The sequence below is a fragment of the Plectropomus leopardus genome, chromosome 16, assembly GCF_026936395.1.
Source record: "Plectropomus leopardus strain MGB_pleo_1.0 chromosome 16, ASM2693639v1, whole genome shotgun sequence".
Classification (NCBI taxonomy): Eukaryota; Metazoa; Chordata; class Actinopteri; order Perciformes; family Serranidae; genus Plectropomus; species Plectropomus leopardus.
Window position 1 is genome coordinate 23,148,539 of NC_142191.1, and position 19,822 is coordinate 23,168,360.

At 38.7% G+C, this 19,822-nt stretch overlaps 1 protein-coding gene across 1 annotated transcript in view; it reads left to right on the forward strand.

The window, feature by feature from the left end:
* man1a1 (mannosidase, alpha, class 1A, member 1) overlaps nt 1–19,822 on the forward strand; it is a 165,989-nt gene that overhangs the window by 63,589 nt on the left and 82,578 nt on the right. The window contains exons 3-4 of the mRNA XM_042503009.2: nt 8,405–8,520; nt 18,122–18,202. Of these exons, the coding sequence (XP_042358943.1) occupies nt 8,405–8,520; nt 18,122–18,202 (197 nt within the window). The remainder of the gene's footprint in view (nt 1–8,404; nt 8,521–18,121; nt 18,203–19,822) is intronic.

Here is a 19,822-nt window from a genome sequence, read left to right on the forward strand (position 1 = left end):
TTCACATTATGGGTATTAAATGAAATACTCGGTATTGGTAGTGATGGGTGCTGGTATTTGTACAGGTACCGTAATTTTTTGAACAATACGCAGCTCTAGCAATTTACAGGGTCAAAAATATTTGCCCAAAAGTCATGTTAGATGTCATGTTGGACCCCGACCATTTAATGCCAGTGACCGGCTTCACTGTTTGACCTGATAGCACCAACAAGATTCTTCTTGCATAGGTTGTGTTCTAAAATGATGTTGTTCACCGCTGGTGTTTATTTTCATTCCGGATCCTGTCTCACGTCTGTCGGGCTAATATTATTCAATCTGAGCCTGTGTAATGTTGTTTGTGAATGCATATTAATGTTAAAAAAATAAGGCATCACTGTTGTATTCTTGCCCTACTAATTAATCATTAGTATCAATCATCATCATCATCATCAACCAACAAGATTGGGGTTTTTGTCATGTTTACTATTAAGTTAAAAAAAAAATATATATACAGCTTTACCACTCGGCCATTGGCATGTTTAGTTGTTTTTAAGGCAGCCTTGGTTGTTCCATATAGGGATTTAGTTTGACAGCATTTTATAGAATCTGAATCAGGTCACAGATCTGCTCATCATCTCAGAGTACTCTTGAATCCCTTATCAAATCTTTTGAGACACCTTAGCCACAAAAAAAGTGTATTTTTTTAATTCTCTCATTTCTGTATCATACTTAAACACAGATTCTACTGTGCTGAGAGGATGAAGGGCTTTCACCATATACTTTCTTACTGAAAGGCGAATCATTAAATTGGACTGGTCCTTCTTAAGTTATCTAAAATGCCAGAGGTCTTTACTCAAAGATGATTGGTGATGGATAAATATTTCAGCAAGAAACATGTCGTTGAAAAACCAAGTGGTTCAAAGGGACTTAAAGATTTATTAATTCATCAGTCAGTTATACACAATAAACACTTAATCTTTTCAGATCCAGTTTAACGATTAAAATGTTGATGCTGCCTGACAGAGTGGAGCTGGAAGCCTCTGGGAAAAGGGCGCCACAGATTGAGTCACATTTCATGTGACCTATAGTTGTAGGGCTAATTTTATTGTGGGAGTGGAGCTTTGTTTCTCGTGGCCGCTGTGACATAATCCACAGATCTGTGCTCAGGTTGAATTGTGGAGCGCTGCGAGCTTTGAGATAAAGGGAGATGCGAGAGCGTCACCAAGGAGCTCAGTGTGACCCAGAGCTGGAGGGCACATCCGACTGTGGAGGTCACGCTTTGTGTTCACAACGTGCACGCATGATGTAATCCACATGACATTAACTGTTCGTTGCTTCTTGTTCTCCAAACAAAGAAACCCATTCCACATATGTAGATGTTATATTACCGTACTTGCTTAAAGGACCAGTATGTAGGATATATAGAAATATATTGACAGAGATGTATAGCATTTATAACTATGTTTTCAGTTTATTATGACGTGAAACAAAGAATCTGGTATGTTATATGTTCTTGTTACTTTAGAACAGGGATGTCTAAACTTTTTTTGAATGGGGGCCAGAGGCTTCCAGCATCAAATGGCTTATTATTAGGGGTTGACAGATTTTGGGCGTTGCCAATTATTGGGGCCAATATTTGGCATTTTGCCAATTGTCTGCATTGGCGTTTTATTTTTATGATCGCCAATAAAGTTAATTAATTGAAAAGTGCAAAAAAGTGTCAGCATGGGAGGAACTTTTACTTCACCTCAGAGAGCTATTTTTATTTATTTATTTTTACTTAAATTTTCACTTGACTTTATAAAAAAGTTGCTGGGAACTTGCTGTATATGATATTGAGCGTTTCAGTTTTGATTAAACATTTCCCAAAGGCATTTAAACAAAGTTTTGTGTTGGAGTTTTTTATATTACAAATTTAAATATGACTTGATTTTTTTCTTTTTTATTGTAAATGCATAGCGCTTCCAAATATCAGTTATCAGTCTCACTAACTACTAATAATCGGTATTGGTATCAGCCATGAAAAATCTATATCATTTGACATTTAAAATACGCATCATACTGCTAAATAAGCTAAATACAGTACTAGCTGTCTGCCGATGTTTTGTCAAAGCAAAATTCTCAGTGAATGTTAAATTAGGCTACTGTGAATAAAAGAAAAAAAAAATAATTTTTTTTGCTTTTACCTTTACTCTTGTAAACTTTGTATTTTTATTGGACTAAATAGCCTTATTAGTCTTTCCTAGAAGGACATAATCTTACTGCTGATACTTGGCTGGCTTGGCTGACGTTTGCCATATAGGCTAAGTAGTTGTGCTAAGCCATAGTATGAATGGCTGCAAGCAGAGCAACCCTTGCATGGTATGTCTAGGTGCAGGTGCAGGTTAACTAGATTACTTATGTTAATCTAGTTAGCATCAACAGTAAGTGAAAACTGCTACAATACGACTTCAAGCTAAGTAGCAAACAGTGAAAAAGGCTGATATCTTTAAGTACAAACAAATATGAGGATGGTTATTGTAGCATGTATGCAGGATGTTTGACGCAACAGCAGAACATGTTGAATATACATTTTAAATGTACTTAAAACATATGTGCACATGAGAAACTGTTCCAGCAATATATGGTGCATACACTTCTATGTAGACATATTGCTTAATCCCTGTTTTCTTCACACCAGCAACACACAGATAAATTGTTAGTCCGCCTACTGTTTATAGATTCAAAATGCAATGCATACTCCACTGAATAAGTAGATTCCATGTTTGCACTTTGACCTTAGTCAACACAATCAGTTGTGTGTGTGTGTGTGTGTGTGTGTGTGTGTGTGTGTGTGAAAGAGAAAGAGCAGCATCACATTTGTCAATCGCTCTCAATCACTCATGCACACTCCCACATCTTAGCATCACAGATTACAGCTCTGTCTTCGCTGCCTGATTGCGTGAAGTGAAGGTTATTTTGTTCTGAACAACCAAACAATGCATCACTCTCTTGTCCTCATCTGGAACAAACACACACACACACACACACACACACACACACACACACACACACACACACACATTGTGTTGTAGGGAGAAATGCAGTAAGTTGGTGTTGTTACTGACCAGCCATCCACACTAATAGAGTTCTTTAACAGCTAATACTCACGATTTTAGCACTGAACTGCAGTAGAATAAAATTTTTCGCAGGATATACCAACCTAGCAGTGTGTGTTTTTGTGTCAGTGTGTGTGGGTTAACTCCAGAGTAAAGGCATCTGCCTATACAGGTGATGAATGAAGCCTGCAAGGTGTGCTGCCTTTTCTTTAATGCGTCCATCACTGGCCTCTCCACTCATTTTCTGTCAGAGGAAGGTACTGAGGGAGGAATGGAAAGTAAACAAGCAGAGGGGGTGAGTATGGAGGGAGCAATCAAAGGGAGGGAGAGAAGAAGGAGGTAAAGAAAGACGAGGAAGGATAGGAGTACTGGAATTGAAGGAGAGATGACTGATGGATACCTCATTAGAGGACAAGTGACTGTAGGAAGAGGAACAACTGGATGGATCGTGTTTCGAGGCACACAGGAATAGAGGGGTTGATACTGTTCCTAATGACTTTTGGACCTTGAGTCTCCCATTTCTTTCTGCCATCCCCTCTACCATCTATCCTTATTCTCTGTCTGGGAACAGAAAGGTAATGATTCTCCTCGTCTTCTGAGGATCCCAGCTCCTTCATTTTTCATCTCTGCATCCATTTCTCTCCGTCTATCTCATGTTCTGTTTTATAGGTGATGTCAGAAAGGGCGAGCATCATACACGCAGACAAGCCTCGTTTTCATGTTTGCTATTTAAGTTTTCTCCGGAGAACTTAATGCATTCACAAGCTTCACCTCTGACTTTCAACTCTATGATCAATGATGTGATAAAGACAAAAAGACATGCACAAAAAGATGCAAGATGAGGGACAGAATTTCTCCCCATGATGCACTCAAACTGGTAGCAACAGGAGACAAAGCCGGAAGAAAATATTTCTCAGAGACGGTGATCCCCAACACTTGTCTGAAGACGTAAAAGCAGACAAGTCGTGTTGCCATGGGCAATAACACTGGTGCTTGTGGTTTTCTGGAAAGATCTCTCACACAATATGTATTCTCCCACTGCGACAAGCCTACCACCTACAGCAGATATCATAAGGCCCGTTCTCCCCCGAATCTCCTTCTCTATAGAAGCCTCCTAGACTCTCTCCTCCTCCGCTACCACTCATGTTTCACAGAGGCATCATAGACGCTGCCCTCTGCTGAGCCATCTGCTACCTCACTATGCTCGCAAGTTGCAAACAGAAACAAAACTCCTCGGCAGCAACACACATCACCTCCAAGATCAACAGACTTTGCTCTCACAACCTCACAGACCTCAGATGAATCCTGTTTCAGTTTTTATAGGCTTCCCATCTGGACACTGACACAAATCCTGGATCTGGTCAAGCTGATTTCAGCAGATTTCTTGGTTCCTGAAGAGTCTGTCTCACAAGGTTTCAGAGATCTTTTTTGATTTAAACCCTAATCTGTAATCATCTGTGTGCCTAATGCTGTTTGCAAAAACTGACGGGTCAGAGAGGTAACTGACTGTACTAACTATATATTTTTGTGAAGAATCAAGCATTTTTATGGAGTGACCTCCATAAATGATGTTGTTCTGTGGGCCAACCCGGAAGCTAAAGTCGCCCTGGTTCCCTCACCAAAAAGAGATTTTTCCACTGGATTTTGGATTTTTTGCAGAAAATAAGATGTGGCAACCAAACGTTTATACGTTTTGTTCAGCAAGATAATCTTTACAACTCAGGTTCTCTATTATTGTTAAGCCTAACCAACAGTTCATAAATATATGATTTATTTGCATTTATGACAATGTAAAGCAGCATAACCTTCCACTGATGAGCTGTAAATAGCTACTTTGTGGCATTTTGCTTGAAAAAAGGAATTAAACAATTTTTCTTTATCGGCTACCCACCAGGCACCAAATGTCAATATGACATCAGAAAGATGTTAGACTCCTATGTTGGTCAGATATTAAGTTTTGGTTGGGATGAAAATCAGGTGACTATGGAAACTAGCAACAGCTATAATCTCTAAATGTGAAACATCAGTTACAGCTTATTTGTAACAGACTGTAAGTTGTACTATGTTAATTTGCATTGTCCCTATCAAATAGACTATATAAATCATAATAAATAGTATTATAGAATAGAATCAAATAGCAGTTGAGGTTCAAAAATAATGTCATTCTTAATCTTTCCTTTCCTCTCTGACATCTTCTTTATTTTATATTAGTATCCAGGTCACTCTTTGACCATCTGTACCGCTCACATCTCACACACACACACACACACACACACACATAGGCCTAGTTACACACACTCACACAGATATAGGATGAGCAGTGAAGGGGAAGGAAGCACAATGACAAGACAATGGACGGGTGGAAAGTGTCTTGTCCTCTCTTTGTCGCGCTGGAGGCTTCAATGGAGAGAAAAATGTGAGAAGGATGAAAAACAGGAAGAACACGTGACTACAGCAGAAACTGGATCTGCTGACACTTCCAGTCACACGCTCGCTGGTTCTCTCTCTCTCACTCGCTCTCTCTGTATGTGTGTATGTATATATAAGTATATATATACACAGGGCTTGGCAAACTATTCAAATCATCACAAGTTGGACATGAGGTCCATTTAGGATTGATCACACACACATTTATTGTAGAATATTCCACATTTTTATGTCGGTTTCATGTACAGTGAGCGTGATTCTTCCTACTTTCTGATTGTTATCATCTGTCATTCTTACTTTCTTACTCTTCTTAAAGCAGGGATCTCTTACGTTTTCCAGGCTAAGGACCCCTTAGGTCAAAAAGAGACGGTGGAAGGACCCTCAAGTACATATATTGCATACAATGTCCGTGTCTTCTCTGGTTTTTGCTTGCCTGTAGCTAAGTCAGCAGCAGCTGTAGCATGGCTAAGTGTGTTAGCCTCACCCTCTGCACTTTCATCTGTGGTTTCTGAGACGGACGGTATTTCTTAAGTCTCTTGCTGAATAGGTTTTAAAACAATGCATTGTGGCTTCCAAGAACATCTGTACAATTTGAATAATAATACAACTAACTGGCTAATATGTTTCAGTGGTACCTAAATGTTAGCTAACGAGTTATGGATAAGTGTCGCACAGTGATTTAGCATTAGCTAGCTTGAATCTTTCTTGATTAAAACTTAAATTATCAAACATTCTGGTGGCCCTCTGCAGTAACTCTTAGGGCCCCATGGTGGTGGCGGTCCCCCTGTTTGATATCCAAGTCTTTAAGCATTAGTTTGATACTAAGATCAATATTTCTCTTTTATCTATGAGTTGAGTACAGTGCTGGAACCAGAAGGCAATTAGCTACATCTAGCTAAGCATACATAATGGCAACTGGGAGAAACAGCTCGTAGGTAAGAAAATCCACCTACACCTCTAAACTTCATTAATTTGCACATATCTCATCTGTTAAAGTTGTTAACAAAGAGAAATGTAAACAGTGTGGGTTGCTAGATACAGTCAGCAATCTGTTGTTTCTTTCTTGAGCTTTGGAGAGAAAAATAAGAAGTAGAAGAAGAAGAAGAAGAAAAAATAAAATGATAACACTAATAATTAATAATAATGACAATAATAATTATGATAATAATAAACTTAATTTATGTAGCACTTTTCTTAACAAGGTTACAAAGTGCTTTGCAGAAAAGCAACAGATAAAAAATAAGTAATCAATAAAACAATAAAATAAAGTGCAAATGTTGAACTATTCCTTGATACCCATCTCGTCAGTTTTTTCTCATTTTTTCCTTCCAAAGATAGAGAAGAAAGAAAGAATATTTTTGGGGCTTCTTGCCTTTATTTTGACAGGACAGTCATAGCCTGAAAGGGGTAGAGAGAGGGGATGACATGCACCAAAGGACCGAGTTTAGAATCAAACCCGAGGCAACTGCAGCAAGGACATAGCCTTTGTACATGGGCCCCCGCTCTACCTCTACCCATTTAAAAAAAAAAAAAAAATGCTGTATTAACAGGAAGAAAATCCAGGCACTCCAAAAGTGTGAAAATGTGGAGGAAAAAAACGTTAAAAATCCTTTATTGTATTGTCTAAATCATTATAAAAGCTATTAAAAAAGCCAACATGTTTGGACCACCAATTTTCATCATTCTTCTTTATAATTAAAACTGAAAGGTCATAAATGTGGTATACAGTATCAGCAGCTCTACCCAGAAATATTATTTCTATCCTCTGCTTTGTAATCACAGTTGTCTTTGGAGCCAGTAACAGTGTTCTCATCTCACAGTGGTGATTTGAAAGAAATGATATTTTTCTGTGGGCACAGTGCAACTTCTGTTCTGATGGACAACAGCGGCCCCGCGCCTGTAGCTGATGACTCAGCATTGTGTCTAATGGAAAGCTTTTAGCTGCCTTTGCATCCTCCCACTACTTTACAGAGGGAAATACTGTAAAACCCACAGATTTACACAATCACAAACCTGCAGCACTCTGACTTTCATCTTGACTCTGCACATCATTTCCAAACTCCTCCTTGTCCGACTTGGACTATTTTTTATCACTATTTCAAAGTCTTTTTCTTGTTACTCCCCGCCTTTCTCTCTGTATGTCGCACTCCCTGGTGTATTAATGTTTTCATTTCTGCTCTCTCTGTCTTAGTTATTGTTTTGTTCCTCTTTCTTCACCTCCCCATCTTCCTTGTCTATATTTTTTTGGCTTTTCTGTCTCCCCTCTAAGTGGTCAGATAGCTCAGACAGATGAGGTCTTGTGTTTATAAGAAGTGTGTTAGGACTAAAAGCTTTGCTGAGGGCACCGGCGCTGCATGCTGATTTATTGAGCTTGCCGGCACGTACTCAGACTTTGGTGTTGGGGTGGTGTTGGATTTGTTAAGGGGTTTCAGTAATGACGGCGCCTGAATGATAGTTTGTGTGTCTCTGTGTGTCTTCCCTCCCGCTATGAGGCTAATCACTAGAGATGAGCAATATTCCCCGCGTTTCATCAGCGCCGATAATCGCTGCCTCTCACCATCTGTCGCGCAAAATAATTTATTCAACCTCCAAACATAACTCCTAACTTCTGCTGTTTGTTCACCGCTTTTCTCAGTGAGAACTGCTGCCAACACCTGTTGTCATTCATACTTATAAAAGGAGCAGCACACTGACTAACAAGCTTTTAACATTTGAGTAAACTTCATTGGAATTTTTCCTCATTTTTTTATCCAGCTTCCTTCCCAGCATTTGGTTTTTTCTTCTTTTTTTTTTTTAGCAGACAGATGATATGTAAAACTATCCACTGAAGCAATCTTCAAAAATGTGTATTGAAGAAATTTGTAATTTATTTTCATCCATACTATCTTTTTCTCTTGCAGGTAGCATAAAGGGAGCGACAATAGTGGATGCTCTGGATACCCTCTACATCATGGAAATGTTTGAAGAGTTTGATTCTGCTACGGACTGGGTTGAGAAGAACCTCGACTTTAATGTTGTAAGGAATTGTGTGTGTGTGTGTGTGTGTGTGTGTGTGTGTGTGTGTGTGTGTGTGTGTGAGAGTGAGTGTGAGTGTGATAATCAGCGAAATTGATTTTCACAAAAGCCTCAACCCTTTACCATAAGCCATAATTCAGTCAATAGAGGCTTGAATCATTGATGTCAGTGGAGGAGAGGAGCCCTTGAAAGAGCTTTACAGTTCAGGTGTTAATGTACCTAAGATTCAGTCGCAGAGTAATTAAAAGATATGTGAACTAGAGAATGACATTTTTTCGTGAATGCTGTGAGTCACGATATTTCTTCCCCAAGCGGTGGGAGTCAGTTTCATTACCCATCACCTGACTGAGAGAAGGCAGGGTGGAAATTCTTAGAACAAAAGCTCAGTTTTTATATATTAATATACAGTTTTAATGTGTATTTATATATTTTTTTGAATGGGAATGGAATAGGACATTTATCTCTCTTAGGTATAAGACTGGAGGGGAATATGTGCTTTGTCATGTGTACCTACGTGAGTTTGTTATTGTGTGTGTTTCTGTCTGTGCAGCTAATCTCACAAACTACTGGATCAATTAGCCTAATGGTTTACGTTCACATTTAGCATGCAGTATATGACTGCATGCTAAAGCACCTGTCATAGTTGCGATGATTCATACTCGTTGAAAAACGACTAATTTATACCATGCTGATTTAATTTTCCCATAAATAAGCTCTCCTAAAAACAATAAGCCTTTACATCTGTTGAAGGCCAAATTTTGGCTTTCACTGTAGCATGAAAACTGAAAAGTGTGGTCTTATTTTGAACCAGGGCATCTGCAGATTAATTCCATTCGTCAGGGTTTCCCACACATTCATTTATTTGTGGCGGCCCGCCACGATTAAAACATCTGCCGCCACATATTGATTTTATATTTTTGGAGCTGGACCATCTATTTGACAGCTTTTGGAATATATATACTGTTTGGTTATTGGTTGCATCATGCTCTCTGAGTGAAAAGCATACTCTGGGCACAGATGGAGCAGCAAAATATCAGACGCAGTAAGTGAAACTTAAGTGTTTATTAATTGTGCTGAATCTTTAAGTTAGCTTCTTTGTATCTATATTTCACATATAGTGCCTGTTAGCAGGAAAACTTGATCTGTTTTGTGAAACACACTCTAGCCTCATCAAAATTAGACAAAGCGCATATTTTTGTCAGAGAAAATACACTCCCATGTCACCACCAATGTTAACAGAAAGGAGCACTGCACCTCAAAACATCGAAACAACCAAAGGTGAAATAAAACAAATCATTTATCAGCTACAGTAGTAATTTACATAAAAAGACAGAAAGTCTGCTCAGTGTCATTTATAGTTTGTCACCTGAGTTTCAGTTTCAAGATAAGATTGATGTTGTGCATGACTCAACATCCTGAATCTCATGCTTTCCCACGAGCACTTGAATGCAAACCCGAGGCAACTGCGGCAAGGACATAGCCTTTGTACATGGGCCCCCGCTCTACCTCTACCCATTTCAAAAAAAAAAAAAATGCTATATTAACAGGAAGAAAATCCAGGCACTCCAAAAGTGTGAAAAATGTGGAGGAAAAAAACATTAAAAATCCTTTATTGTATTGTCTAAATCATTAGAAAAGCTATTTAAAAAGCCAACATGTTTGGACCACCAATTTTCATCATTCTTCTTTATAATTAAAACTGAAAGGTCATAAATGTGGTATACAGTATCAGCAGCTCTACCCAGAATTATTATTTCTATCCTTTGCTTTGTAATTTGTAATTGAGTACTTGAATGCAATACAAAATACCTGTAAATCCTAAATCTATATCACCACCTTTCTCCTGAGTGTCAGACAAATCTTCCTCTAACATTGTGAGATGTGCTGCTGTCAGGCACACAGGAGTGAAAACATAATCTGTCTCCAACTTGCATGTAGTTCGGGGAGGCAAAAAAAAAACAAAAAAAACACCTCACCTGCCAAAAAACTGTTGGATCAGACAAAAGCAAGGTGGATGTTCACTGTCACTATTAAATGATGCGACTATTGCAAAAGGAGGTAATGTTTACCCGAGCTTGTTTAAATGAAAGAGACAATTCTCTCTTGAGGATCTATATTCTCTTGTCTGCTGTGTGTGTAATCAAGCTGCGTCAAAGTAGTGATCATTGTTGCATCCTGCCGTCACGCACAACAAAAGAAGCAGATTTTTCTCCTTAAAACACAAAGAAACTCTTGAACCTTTTGAGAGCTCTTTGCCAAGGACGTATGCTTATACACAGGACTCCCAGGGCTCGTCAAAGTTTTATTTTAGATAGAGAAAAATACGTAATTACATTCGTCTCTCTGTGCCACTTTCCGAGCAAAGCCTGAGTCACCCTAGCTGTTCTATTTGGACGTTTAATGGCTGCAAAGCCGATGAACACTTCGTAGTCATTATGTGCATGTCCTAATGTATGAGTTAGTGTGAAACATTATACAGAGACGTGACAAGCTGAGCAGAGTGATGTGTTGTCTGAATTTCAGCACATGTAGGTCAGTGTCAGGGAACTGTTATACAGAACACTTTTGATGGCTTTCTTAACTTGGATGTTAGAGGAGGACTGTGTGTATTATGTGTGTGTGTACGCGCGTGTGTGTGTGCGTGTGTGTACTTGACGTTGCCGCACTTAGACATCTGCTTATCTAAGCTGAGTGTATTGGTGTGTGTTTTTGTTGCTACACAGTAAGGATCAAAACACATTTTTAACCAATAGAGTGAGGATATTTTTGATAAGTCCTTACTTCTGCTTGTTTGAGGGTTAAGACTAGGTTTGGAGGTTCAGGTTACGGTAAGGTTTAGGTTAGGGTTTGGGTTTGGCATTTAGTTGTGATGGTAAAGGTTAGGGTAAGGGGCTGGGGAATTCATTGTGTCAGTGAGGTTCCTCACAAAGATAGAAGTACAGAAGTGTGTCTGTGTGTGTGTGTGTATGAATTAAAAACATTAAAAAATATTACATCAAACAATTCTAATACTTAAATTATTCTGAAGCAACTCTAAGCTTAATTGACAAGGCTGACCGATGGACATCTCTTTTCCTAAAGCGTTATCCAGAGAAACAAAGTTTGTTTATAAAAAAAAAAATTTTAAAAAAAACACAGAAATGTTGTGATTTCCAGCTCCACATTTAAAAAGCATCTGCTTTATTGAGTTAATAGAGCTAAGGGCTAACGTGGCTGCGAAAGATTAAAAATGTATTCGGTCCATTGTCCCAACATTTATCAGATAACCCACGAACTTGTGCCCGTAAGGGCTTTATAAATATATGGTGATTAGTATAACAATCATCGAGACATAATAGAATAAAAATAATAAGCTCAAAATTGCTGCGTGTTTTAATTTTTTTTAATGTGATAAATGTATCCTTAATGACCAGATATCAAACTTAATGTCATTTTCTGATGCCAGAATGATTAAATTGCAAGAAACAATTATCCAGGCCTCTAATGGGCTCTGCTGGAACACAATTCACTTAATGTGTTATCAAAGTTATTGAAACTATTGTTCTGAGATTTTTAATTAAAACAGATGGCTGTCACTCTGACTCCCCGTGAAAAAAAAGGTACATTTTTCATGTCTTAAAATTAATTTCGATCAGTAAGACATTGCGTGTGACCACAGGGCTCACAGAGGTTTGTGTGTGTGTGTGTGTGTGTGTGTGTGTGTGTGTGTGTGTGTGTGTGTGTGTGTGTGTGTGTGTGTGTGTGTGCGTGTGTGCGTGTGTGCGTGCAGGAAATTAGTATATTGACTTTGATTCGTCTTCCACAACATTATCAATACAAACCTGGGGGAAAGAGCCAAAAACATGTCTAATACTGAAGTCTATTACTGCTTACTTCTTTAGTTCGAGCACACACACACACGCACACACACACACACACACACACACACACACACAACAGAATTACTGAAGCTTGTAAGTATAGCTGGACTTTTTCAGTGCTTATTTCTGAAGCGCTAGTTGTCTTTTGCTAGCGAGCATAATGACACAGGAATACGTAGATATATCTTCGAGTAAAACACACACACTTTACCCCTTGCTTTTGATGTGTGGCTTATAGAGGGATGATCATTATAATATCCCCGTTAAAAGCTCGCCATGAAGGAGAAACAGTGTCTCTTTTTTCCTTTAGGGTAGTTGTGACTGAAGATATGTGTATCACTTCAGGTAGCTCAGGACCAAAGAATCTATCCTGTCCAACACAACATAAACATCAAGTATTCAAATACCCTTTCAGTTTAGTTTCAGCCCTCCTTATTGTACTGTATGCAAAACCGGATGCCTGTTGACAGGTGGAGGCTTGCAACACCTGAATTTTCAGTGGCACAGCAATCCCCCTGTGCATAATGCTGCCTTATTTACATCATTAGTCAGCAGTCGTCCCGTCACTCAAACAGCATTGTCGCAGCAGGAGGCCCATTGTTTTCTGATCTGCTTTGTTCGTTTGCTGCAGTGGCATAATGTCGAGGGGTAAAGTTACCTCTAATACTCCGCACTGTCTGCAGATGCTTTAGAATAAGTGCTTTTTAATGGCAAGACTGTTATTGTGAAACCACTGTAGGAAGGGTCGATTTGAAGCTATTTAGGTTTGCTAATGTTGCTGAAGAATTAATAAAGATTTCCTAAAAATAGTTCATTTCTCCTAACCTACTTAAGAAGTTTGTCTGAGTGATTTCGACCAGAGATACTTAACTTGATTTGTTCAAGAGACACTTTTTTCAAAACGACAGGTAACCAGGGGCCAGTAAATAAACAACCGTTAAAGGGGAACAACACCTGAAATAAGAATTCGAGTGTTGTTACTATGGCCAATAAAAGTTCAATCAATAGTTATGAACATGAGCTGCTCTCTCTCTCATAGACATTTGGAGCTGCTCCATAGGCAATGACTTGGAGCCTGATTTGGACCCACTGAATGTTTTCTTTTTCTTTTCATTAGAAAATGAGCTTTCTTCTATTGTTGTGTCTCAATCCTGAAACAGAAAATAAACCCATATACTCACAAAATTCCCCCTGGCTGCTCTCAGTGTTATCTTGATCATCCATAGCGGTTCATTTTTTTATGAAGCAGCTCAGACTTTATACACTATGACATCACAAATTTGAGTTTTAGCACCCTAGTTTTTGGATTTGAAAGAGAATTGTTCATATTAACGGTCTTAGTTCAAAGGAAAAAAAATGTAAAAATTTTGAAGTTCCCCTTTGAGGGTTCCCACAGTTCCAAGTCTTGTAAGTCCGTAATCTCGTTCTCCACAGCTGAAAAGGTCGTAGAATTATGGAAACCCAAACTGTTGGCTGTCACCTCCCCATTCTGGGATAATGCATTTAACAGTAAAGTGAAGTGCAATGAGCAGTTCGGTTTGTGTTACACATTGTAAGATGAATGAATTATGGAAAAGTTATTTGGGGTCCTTGAAAAAGCAAGGTAAAGTTTTAAGATTTAAATGATCACATTAAATGAATGAATAAGGTAAATCTGCAGGATCCTCCTTTTTTTGAGGGATAAACAATCTCTATTATGATGCTTTTTTATGCACTCTGGCCCCTTATTTAGATTCAAAATACCAAAAAACTGCTTGTGTGAATCCATTTATCTTCCTTGTGAATTAGAAAATGGCCAGGGGGCCACCCGGCATCATATCAGGGGCCACTGCAAGTTAAGTTAAGACAAACAAGATATTATCTCATCTGACAGCACGATAAATGACATGCAATGACGAAACAGGGACTGATGTTCCGGTATGTTATGCTCAACAATAATTTTTGAGACTTGAATAAAATGAGAAATAAGTCTTAAAATACACATTCACTGAGGAGAATTTAAACACTGAAAATGCTGCCATTGCGCCAGAGCATACAGGAGCCTTTAAAGTGATTTGAAGACACAGAAAAGGGATTTAAAATGAGACAGAGGAAGACAAAGGTTTGTGAAACAAACAAAAGGAGAATTTCTGAGACTTATGCATACAGAAGTGATGACAGTAGCCAGGAGTGTTTGTCTACTTTGCCAAGAAGACATGGAGCAACAGATGGAGAAAGGAAGGAATGCAGATATGCTTGATGTCTTTATGCAACATATCTGCGACAATACAACTGTCCCTCAGCAATAGTACACAAGTTCTGATGGCTTTGTTTTTTCCTCACACACACACACACACACACACACACACACACACACACACACACACACACACACACCAACTCACAGTGATACGACAGCAGTGGCCGGGGGAAAAAAAAACAGTTCAGCCACATTTTGTTTAAACATTTCAGGAACTGTGCACTAATCAGTTTTACCTCTTAATGGAACAACAAACCTGCACACCACATACTGATTGGTTCACAGAGGAATTAAAGTAAAAAGTATATATATTTCACTGGTTTTTAGTGAATTTAATTGAATTGATCCAGCACTTGTGAGCTCATATATGTTCCACATAAGTCAGGGAAAATGAAGCCAGTGATATTCAATATGATTTTTTTTTTTTTTGTTTTTCAAAAAACAGTCTCTCTTGTTCTGTAGCAACTATTAGTTTTCTTAAATACATAATTATACTTTTATTTGCTTCTATTGTGGGATTATCTCTCGAAGTGTTGGTTGTGGGATGTTTATGTTTTATTTGCTTGATAATGTTTGTGTTAATGTTGTTTGTCTGGATGATATCAATGCTGCTGGATGAGGGTAGATTAACACAACAAAATGCTTTGATTGTTTAATAAGGACGAAATGAACACAGAAAATGGATAGACGGCTTCATCCATCTACATATATGTACCTATATGGAGCATAAATTAGCCCGTAGTGGGTTTTTCGTGCAATGGGAAAGGGGCTTAGGAGGAGTTTGGGACAGTTTGATGTAGCATTAGCTGCTAACGCTAGTTACTTACCTTGGACTGACTGGGGTTGTCAAAGCACACGCCGCCTGCTTATGTGATGCAGTCAAGTTTCTGACTGTTTTTTTCATACGTATCTGTACACCCCTCGTTACTGACAGAAACAGGAAACTGGCATGACTTTAGCATTACTCTGTGCCCCTCTATGTGAAATGACTAATAACGTTTTTTTTCCTTCATCTCAATCTTGAAAAAATGTAACTGTAGCTCCGACACCTCACTCAGTCCCACTGCAGGAACCACACAGGTCACACTGCTACACAGGCAGCTAAACAACACTTTTAAATCTGTTTAAAGGGAAACAGCAAGAGCACAGAGTTTATATTACTCTTGAGACTTCCTGTGTCAGAACCTAAACCGCTGAAACACAACTTACAATCATGAGTTGTAAAGGGAGTTACAGGAAAAAGAAACCTCAACATTTCCTGTGATGGGAAACAGTTGGTGTAGGTTTTTGCTTTCTGACATTTTAAGCTCAAAGATAAGCAAATAGAGGTTGTCCGGTGACACTTAACATGCAGCCAATCTCAAAAAATCAAGATCATAAGATACACTTCCATCTACTCGGGCCATTATCTCATCGATTCATCTCGCTGTAGCCCTTAATTAGCTCTCTGCCAGGAAAAAACGCCATGCTTAGTCAGTGTCCTGTGCGCTCTGTAATAGATTTAATGTTGCAACATCAGGAGACTTGACTCCTCGCTTGCCAACTTTGTCAGGCCCTCTTGCTGGAATGAGATAACGTCACACAAGTGCTGACTCAGGGGGTCATTGTCCAAAAGTTTAAAGCAGTAATGGCCACTAAAGGAAGTCACACAAGATACTGCGGGAATACTGCTGCATCTGTTTGCTCACAAGTTTTTCTGTTTCACTCTTTCAACACATTTAAACTGAACTGCAAATCGACAGCAGGTAGTAGGAAGCATTTCAGCTGCCTGCGTGTTGTGGAGGAAATAATTCAGTTTTAATTAGGAAGAATTAGCTGCACAATCTAGATACTCAATCAGGCATTCAGACTTGTGGGGAAAAAATGACAGGACACATTTTGTCTGGCATATAATTTGTTTTTCCACAGGACGGAGTCTATTGTCCTATCTCTGGTCGACAGCAGTGACTTATGAGAGCTGTCAGTCAAGCACAAAAACTTCATCTGAGTCAGGAATCTGTTCATAAAGACGCGGAGGGAGAGAGAAATGAAGCTTCATTGTTCTATTGCTGAGACAAATGGCTATACAAACTTACAGTTTTTGTCATTATTTGTCCCATTCACTCTGCCAAAAACTGTCTCGAAATAGAGGCATTGTATTTTTAGATGCAGTACGCTTTATCATTACAATTTAAGGCAGTGTTTGGCAGCAAAGGGTTTTTTTTTTTTAACTCAGGAGGGGATGTGAAGCCATTCACTGCATGCCCAACAAGGGGGACTATATTTTATCAGCAGATGTTTTTTTTTGATAAACGACTAAAGAAAAAACTCACCTGTAAGGGGGGGGGTTGTTAGAAACCTCAGGAAGAGTGACTGAGGAGGGATCCCTCTTCCAGGACAGACAGATGTGCAATATGTCGTGAAATACAGTTAAATTACTTTCCAAAATAAAAAAAAACAGCATGGTTTGGCGTAAGATAAGAACGTTTGTTACAAACATAATGTAATGTCAGGTGATATATGACACTAGTGTAGCATGCTACACATACTAGCACACTATGTTGCTAAAATAATTTGACTTGTTTCATATGGGACACAAACAGCCAGCTCTTAGGTGAAAGTCCAGAGTTTGTTTGACTCTTCCACCACCTATTCTGCCCACCCTTAACAGACTTCTTGGTCTTTATACTACTTTAGTCGCCCAAAGTGTCAAAAAGGTGCCTCCATTTGTCAGCATCTGACGCTGAGGGACACTGACCAAGCATCAATATTTGACGAGATGGGCGTGAGACAGGCTTGAATGGGAATGTCAATTTTGCAAGTATTTAGTCATAAACCAAAATATCCGACCAAAATTTTAAAAATTGATTAGACTGTGCTTAATTAGAAGCCAGCATTCAACAACGTGATTACAATTGATTCTGTGGGTGGACCAAATTTCATTGAAATCCATTAAAGACATGTTGAGAGAGAAAAAAACACTCAAAATTAAAAAACGAGAAAAAAAAGTCAGGACCAAAGTGGTGGAACAACTGATTTTGTGCCAGTGTGGCTTAAAATACAAAGCTATGTTTTGATTACAGCCAAAACACCCACGATGCAGGGAAACTGTTAAAAACTTCTGAAACTACTCACACAGCGCAGATATCCACAGCTCACTTATACTCTATACACATGCAGAATGCACACATGCACATTGCAAAAATGTTGACAGATAAGCCACTTCCTGAAAATACCTCAAATAGCTCATCCTGTCATCTCACTCCTTCACAGCAAACTCACTCCTAAAGCAGCAGAGTTAAATGTTTTCAGTGTCAACTGTTGGCTGCTTCAATCCAAAAATAACAGTTAGAACTGTGGAAAGCCCACCTCAGTTTAATCCGGTCTGAATAGAAACAGAACTCAGGAATATTTTGTATTGTGCTTTTGCTTTCCTAATTCACTGTTTGTAGGAGGAGAAATGTGTATTCATGAGCAGTTCTTATTTAAGTCTTTATTATCTTCTTTTCTTTTTCCCGCTACAGAATGCAGAAGTGTCTGTGTTTGAGGTGAACATCCGGTTTGTTGGAGGTCTGCTGTCCGCCTACTACCTGTCTGGGAAGGAGGTAAGAAACAAACCAAAGCTTCGTTTAGTGTTTTCTCATGCCACCTCTGCAGCGAGCGAGACTTTGAGGAGTGAAGGTGGCCGCCTGTTGACTGATTGATGAAACAGATGGTACAGAGCACATGATGGATTGTAGAGATTTAGTGATTGAATGGGTGCTGTATGTGCTCAAAATCTTTAGTAATATCCCCTTTAATAGCTGGTACAGATAAATGTATCCCATTAGGGAGTGCCAAGGTGAGTTCTCTTTTCAAGTATGGGTCTATCTTTCTCCTCTAGTTTGATACCAGTCATTGAATATGGCCGAAAGATTGCCTGAAATGTTGTTCCTTAGTTCTTATTTGATGTGGAGGCTGTGCATTGATGAGGGATACAGCATTGTTAAAGATTTGAATTTTTGATTTTTCAAAATAGGCTTGGTATCTTTCAAAAACTTGGAAAGAAGGCAATGAGCAACAAAAGAAGAATTGACACAAAAATTTAGCAAGAAATTGGCAAAAGATACAAGAAAAGGACCTTAAAATCAGTAAAATATTAAATAAATGAATATTAAAAAAGAAAAGAACCTGGCGAATGTGCTCAGAAATTCTAATAATTCTGTAAAATAATTTTAAATATATCATTATAATAATTAGCTATAAACTAATAATTTAATTTAATTTCCCCTAGTTTCTAAAAAAATATATTTTCTAGATCTACAAACTTCTTGCAATGTGTGGAACAGTTCTTACCAAGTTGCTCATTGTCTTTTTTTCCAGTGTTTTTGAAAGGTCCAAAGGTTTAAATAGTTGTGAGAGGTGTCTAAAAGCAGCACAAGAAAAGTGATGTCACCCCAGGTTTCAAAGAGTTAATCTACACATAAAACCCAATGCAAAGTATCAGAGTCCTTTGTTTTTCTACAGGAATGCCCTCGATTGTTGGCAAGAGCATCTGTAAAACAAAGGTTGCCTACAAAGGTGTCTCCGATAGTGAAAAATGCAGTTGACTATATTCTGAAGAGTCAGATTATGGCTACAGACTCTATTCAGAAAAATGAGAAAGGAGAGAGATTCCACGGGGCTTCTCACTTTCCTCATAGTGCCAGTCCTGCTGTGTTTATGTGCATGTGAATCTGCTTAGAGACTTAGACGCTGTGAAAATGACATCAGCAGGGTATTACACTCAGATCGTGTTCCACTCCACCAATGCAGGGATTTTGTGTTCAACTCACTTTTCCCTGATATCTTCTCCTCTTTCTGTCTTTTAATTACACGCCTCAGTCTCTTAATGTATGATAAGACCCCACCAAAGAACTCTATTAAACCCCCAAAACCTGGTACCTGAAAACCGGAAGATCTTCACAATTTCTGTCACAAGAGGGATTTCACTCTGAGTCACTTTTATCTGCACTGCTGTTGACACTTCTGCTGTAATCTGCACTTTAATACACATACACAGGTCTACACACTATCCTAATCTACTCATCATCGTAGCGGTGAGCGAACCAGACTTGTGAGGCTAAGTGCTTCTTTATTAGCAGGGAGAGATAGTGCAGGCAGGAGTCAGACTGGGAGTCCTCTGGTAGCAAAAGCTATTTCTAACCTCAATGAACATGTTAGCGCTTCAACACACACAGAAAATC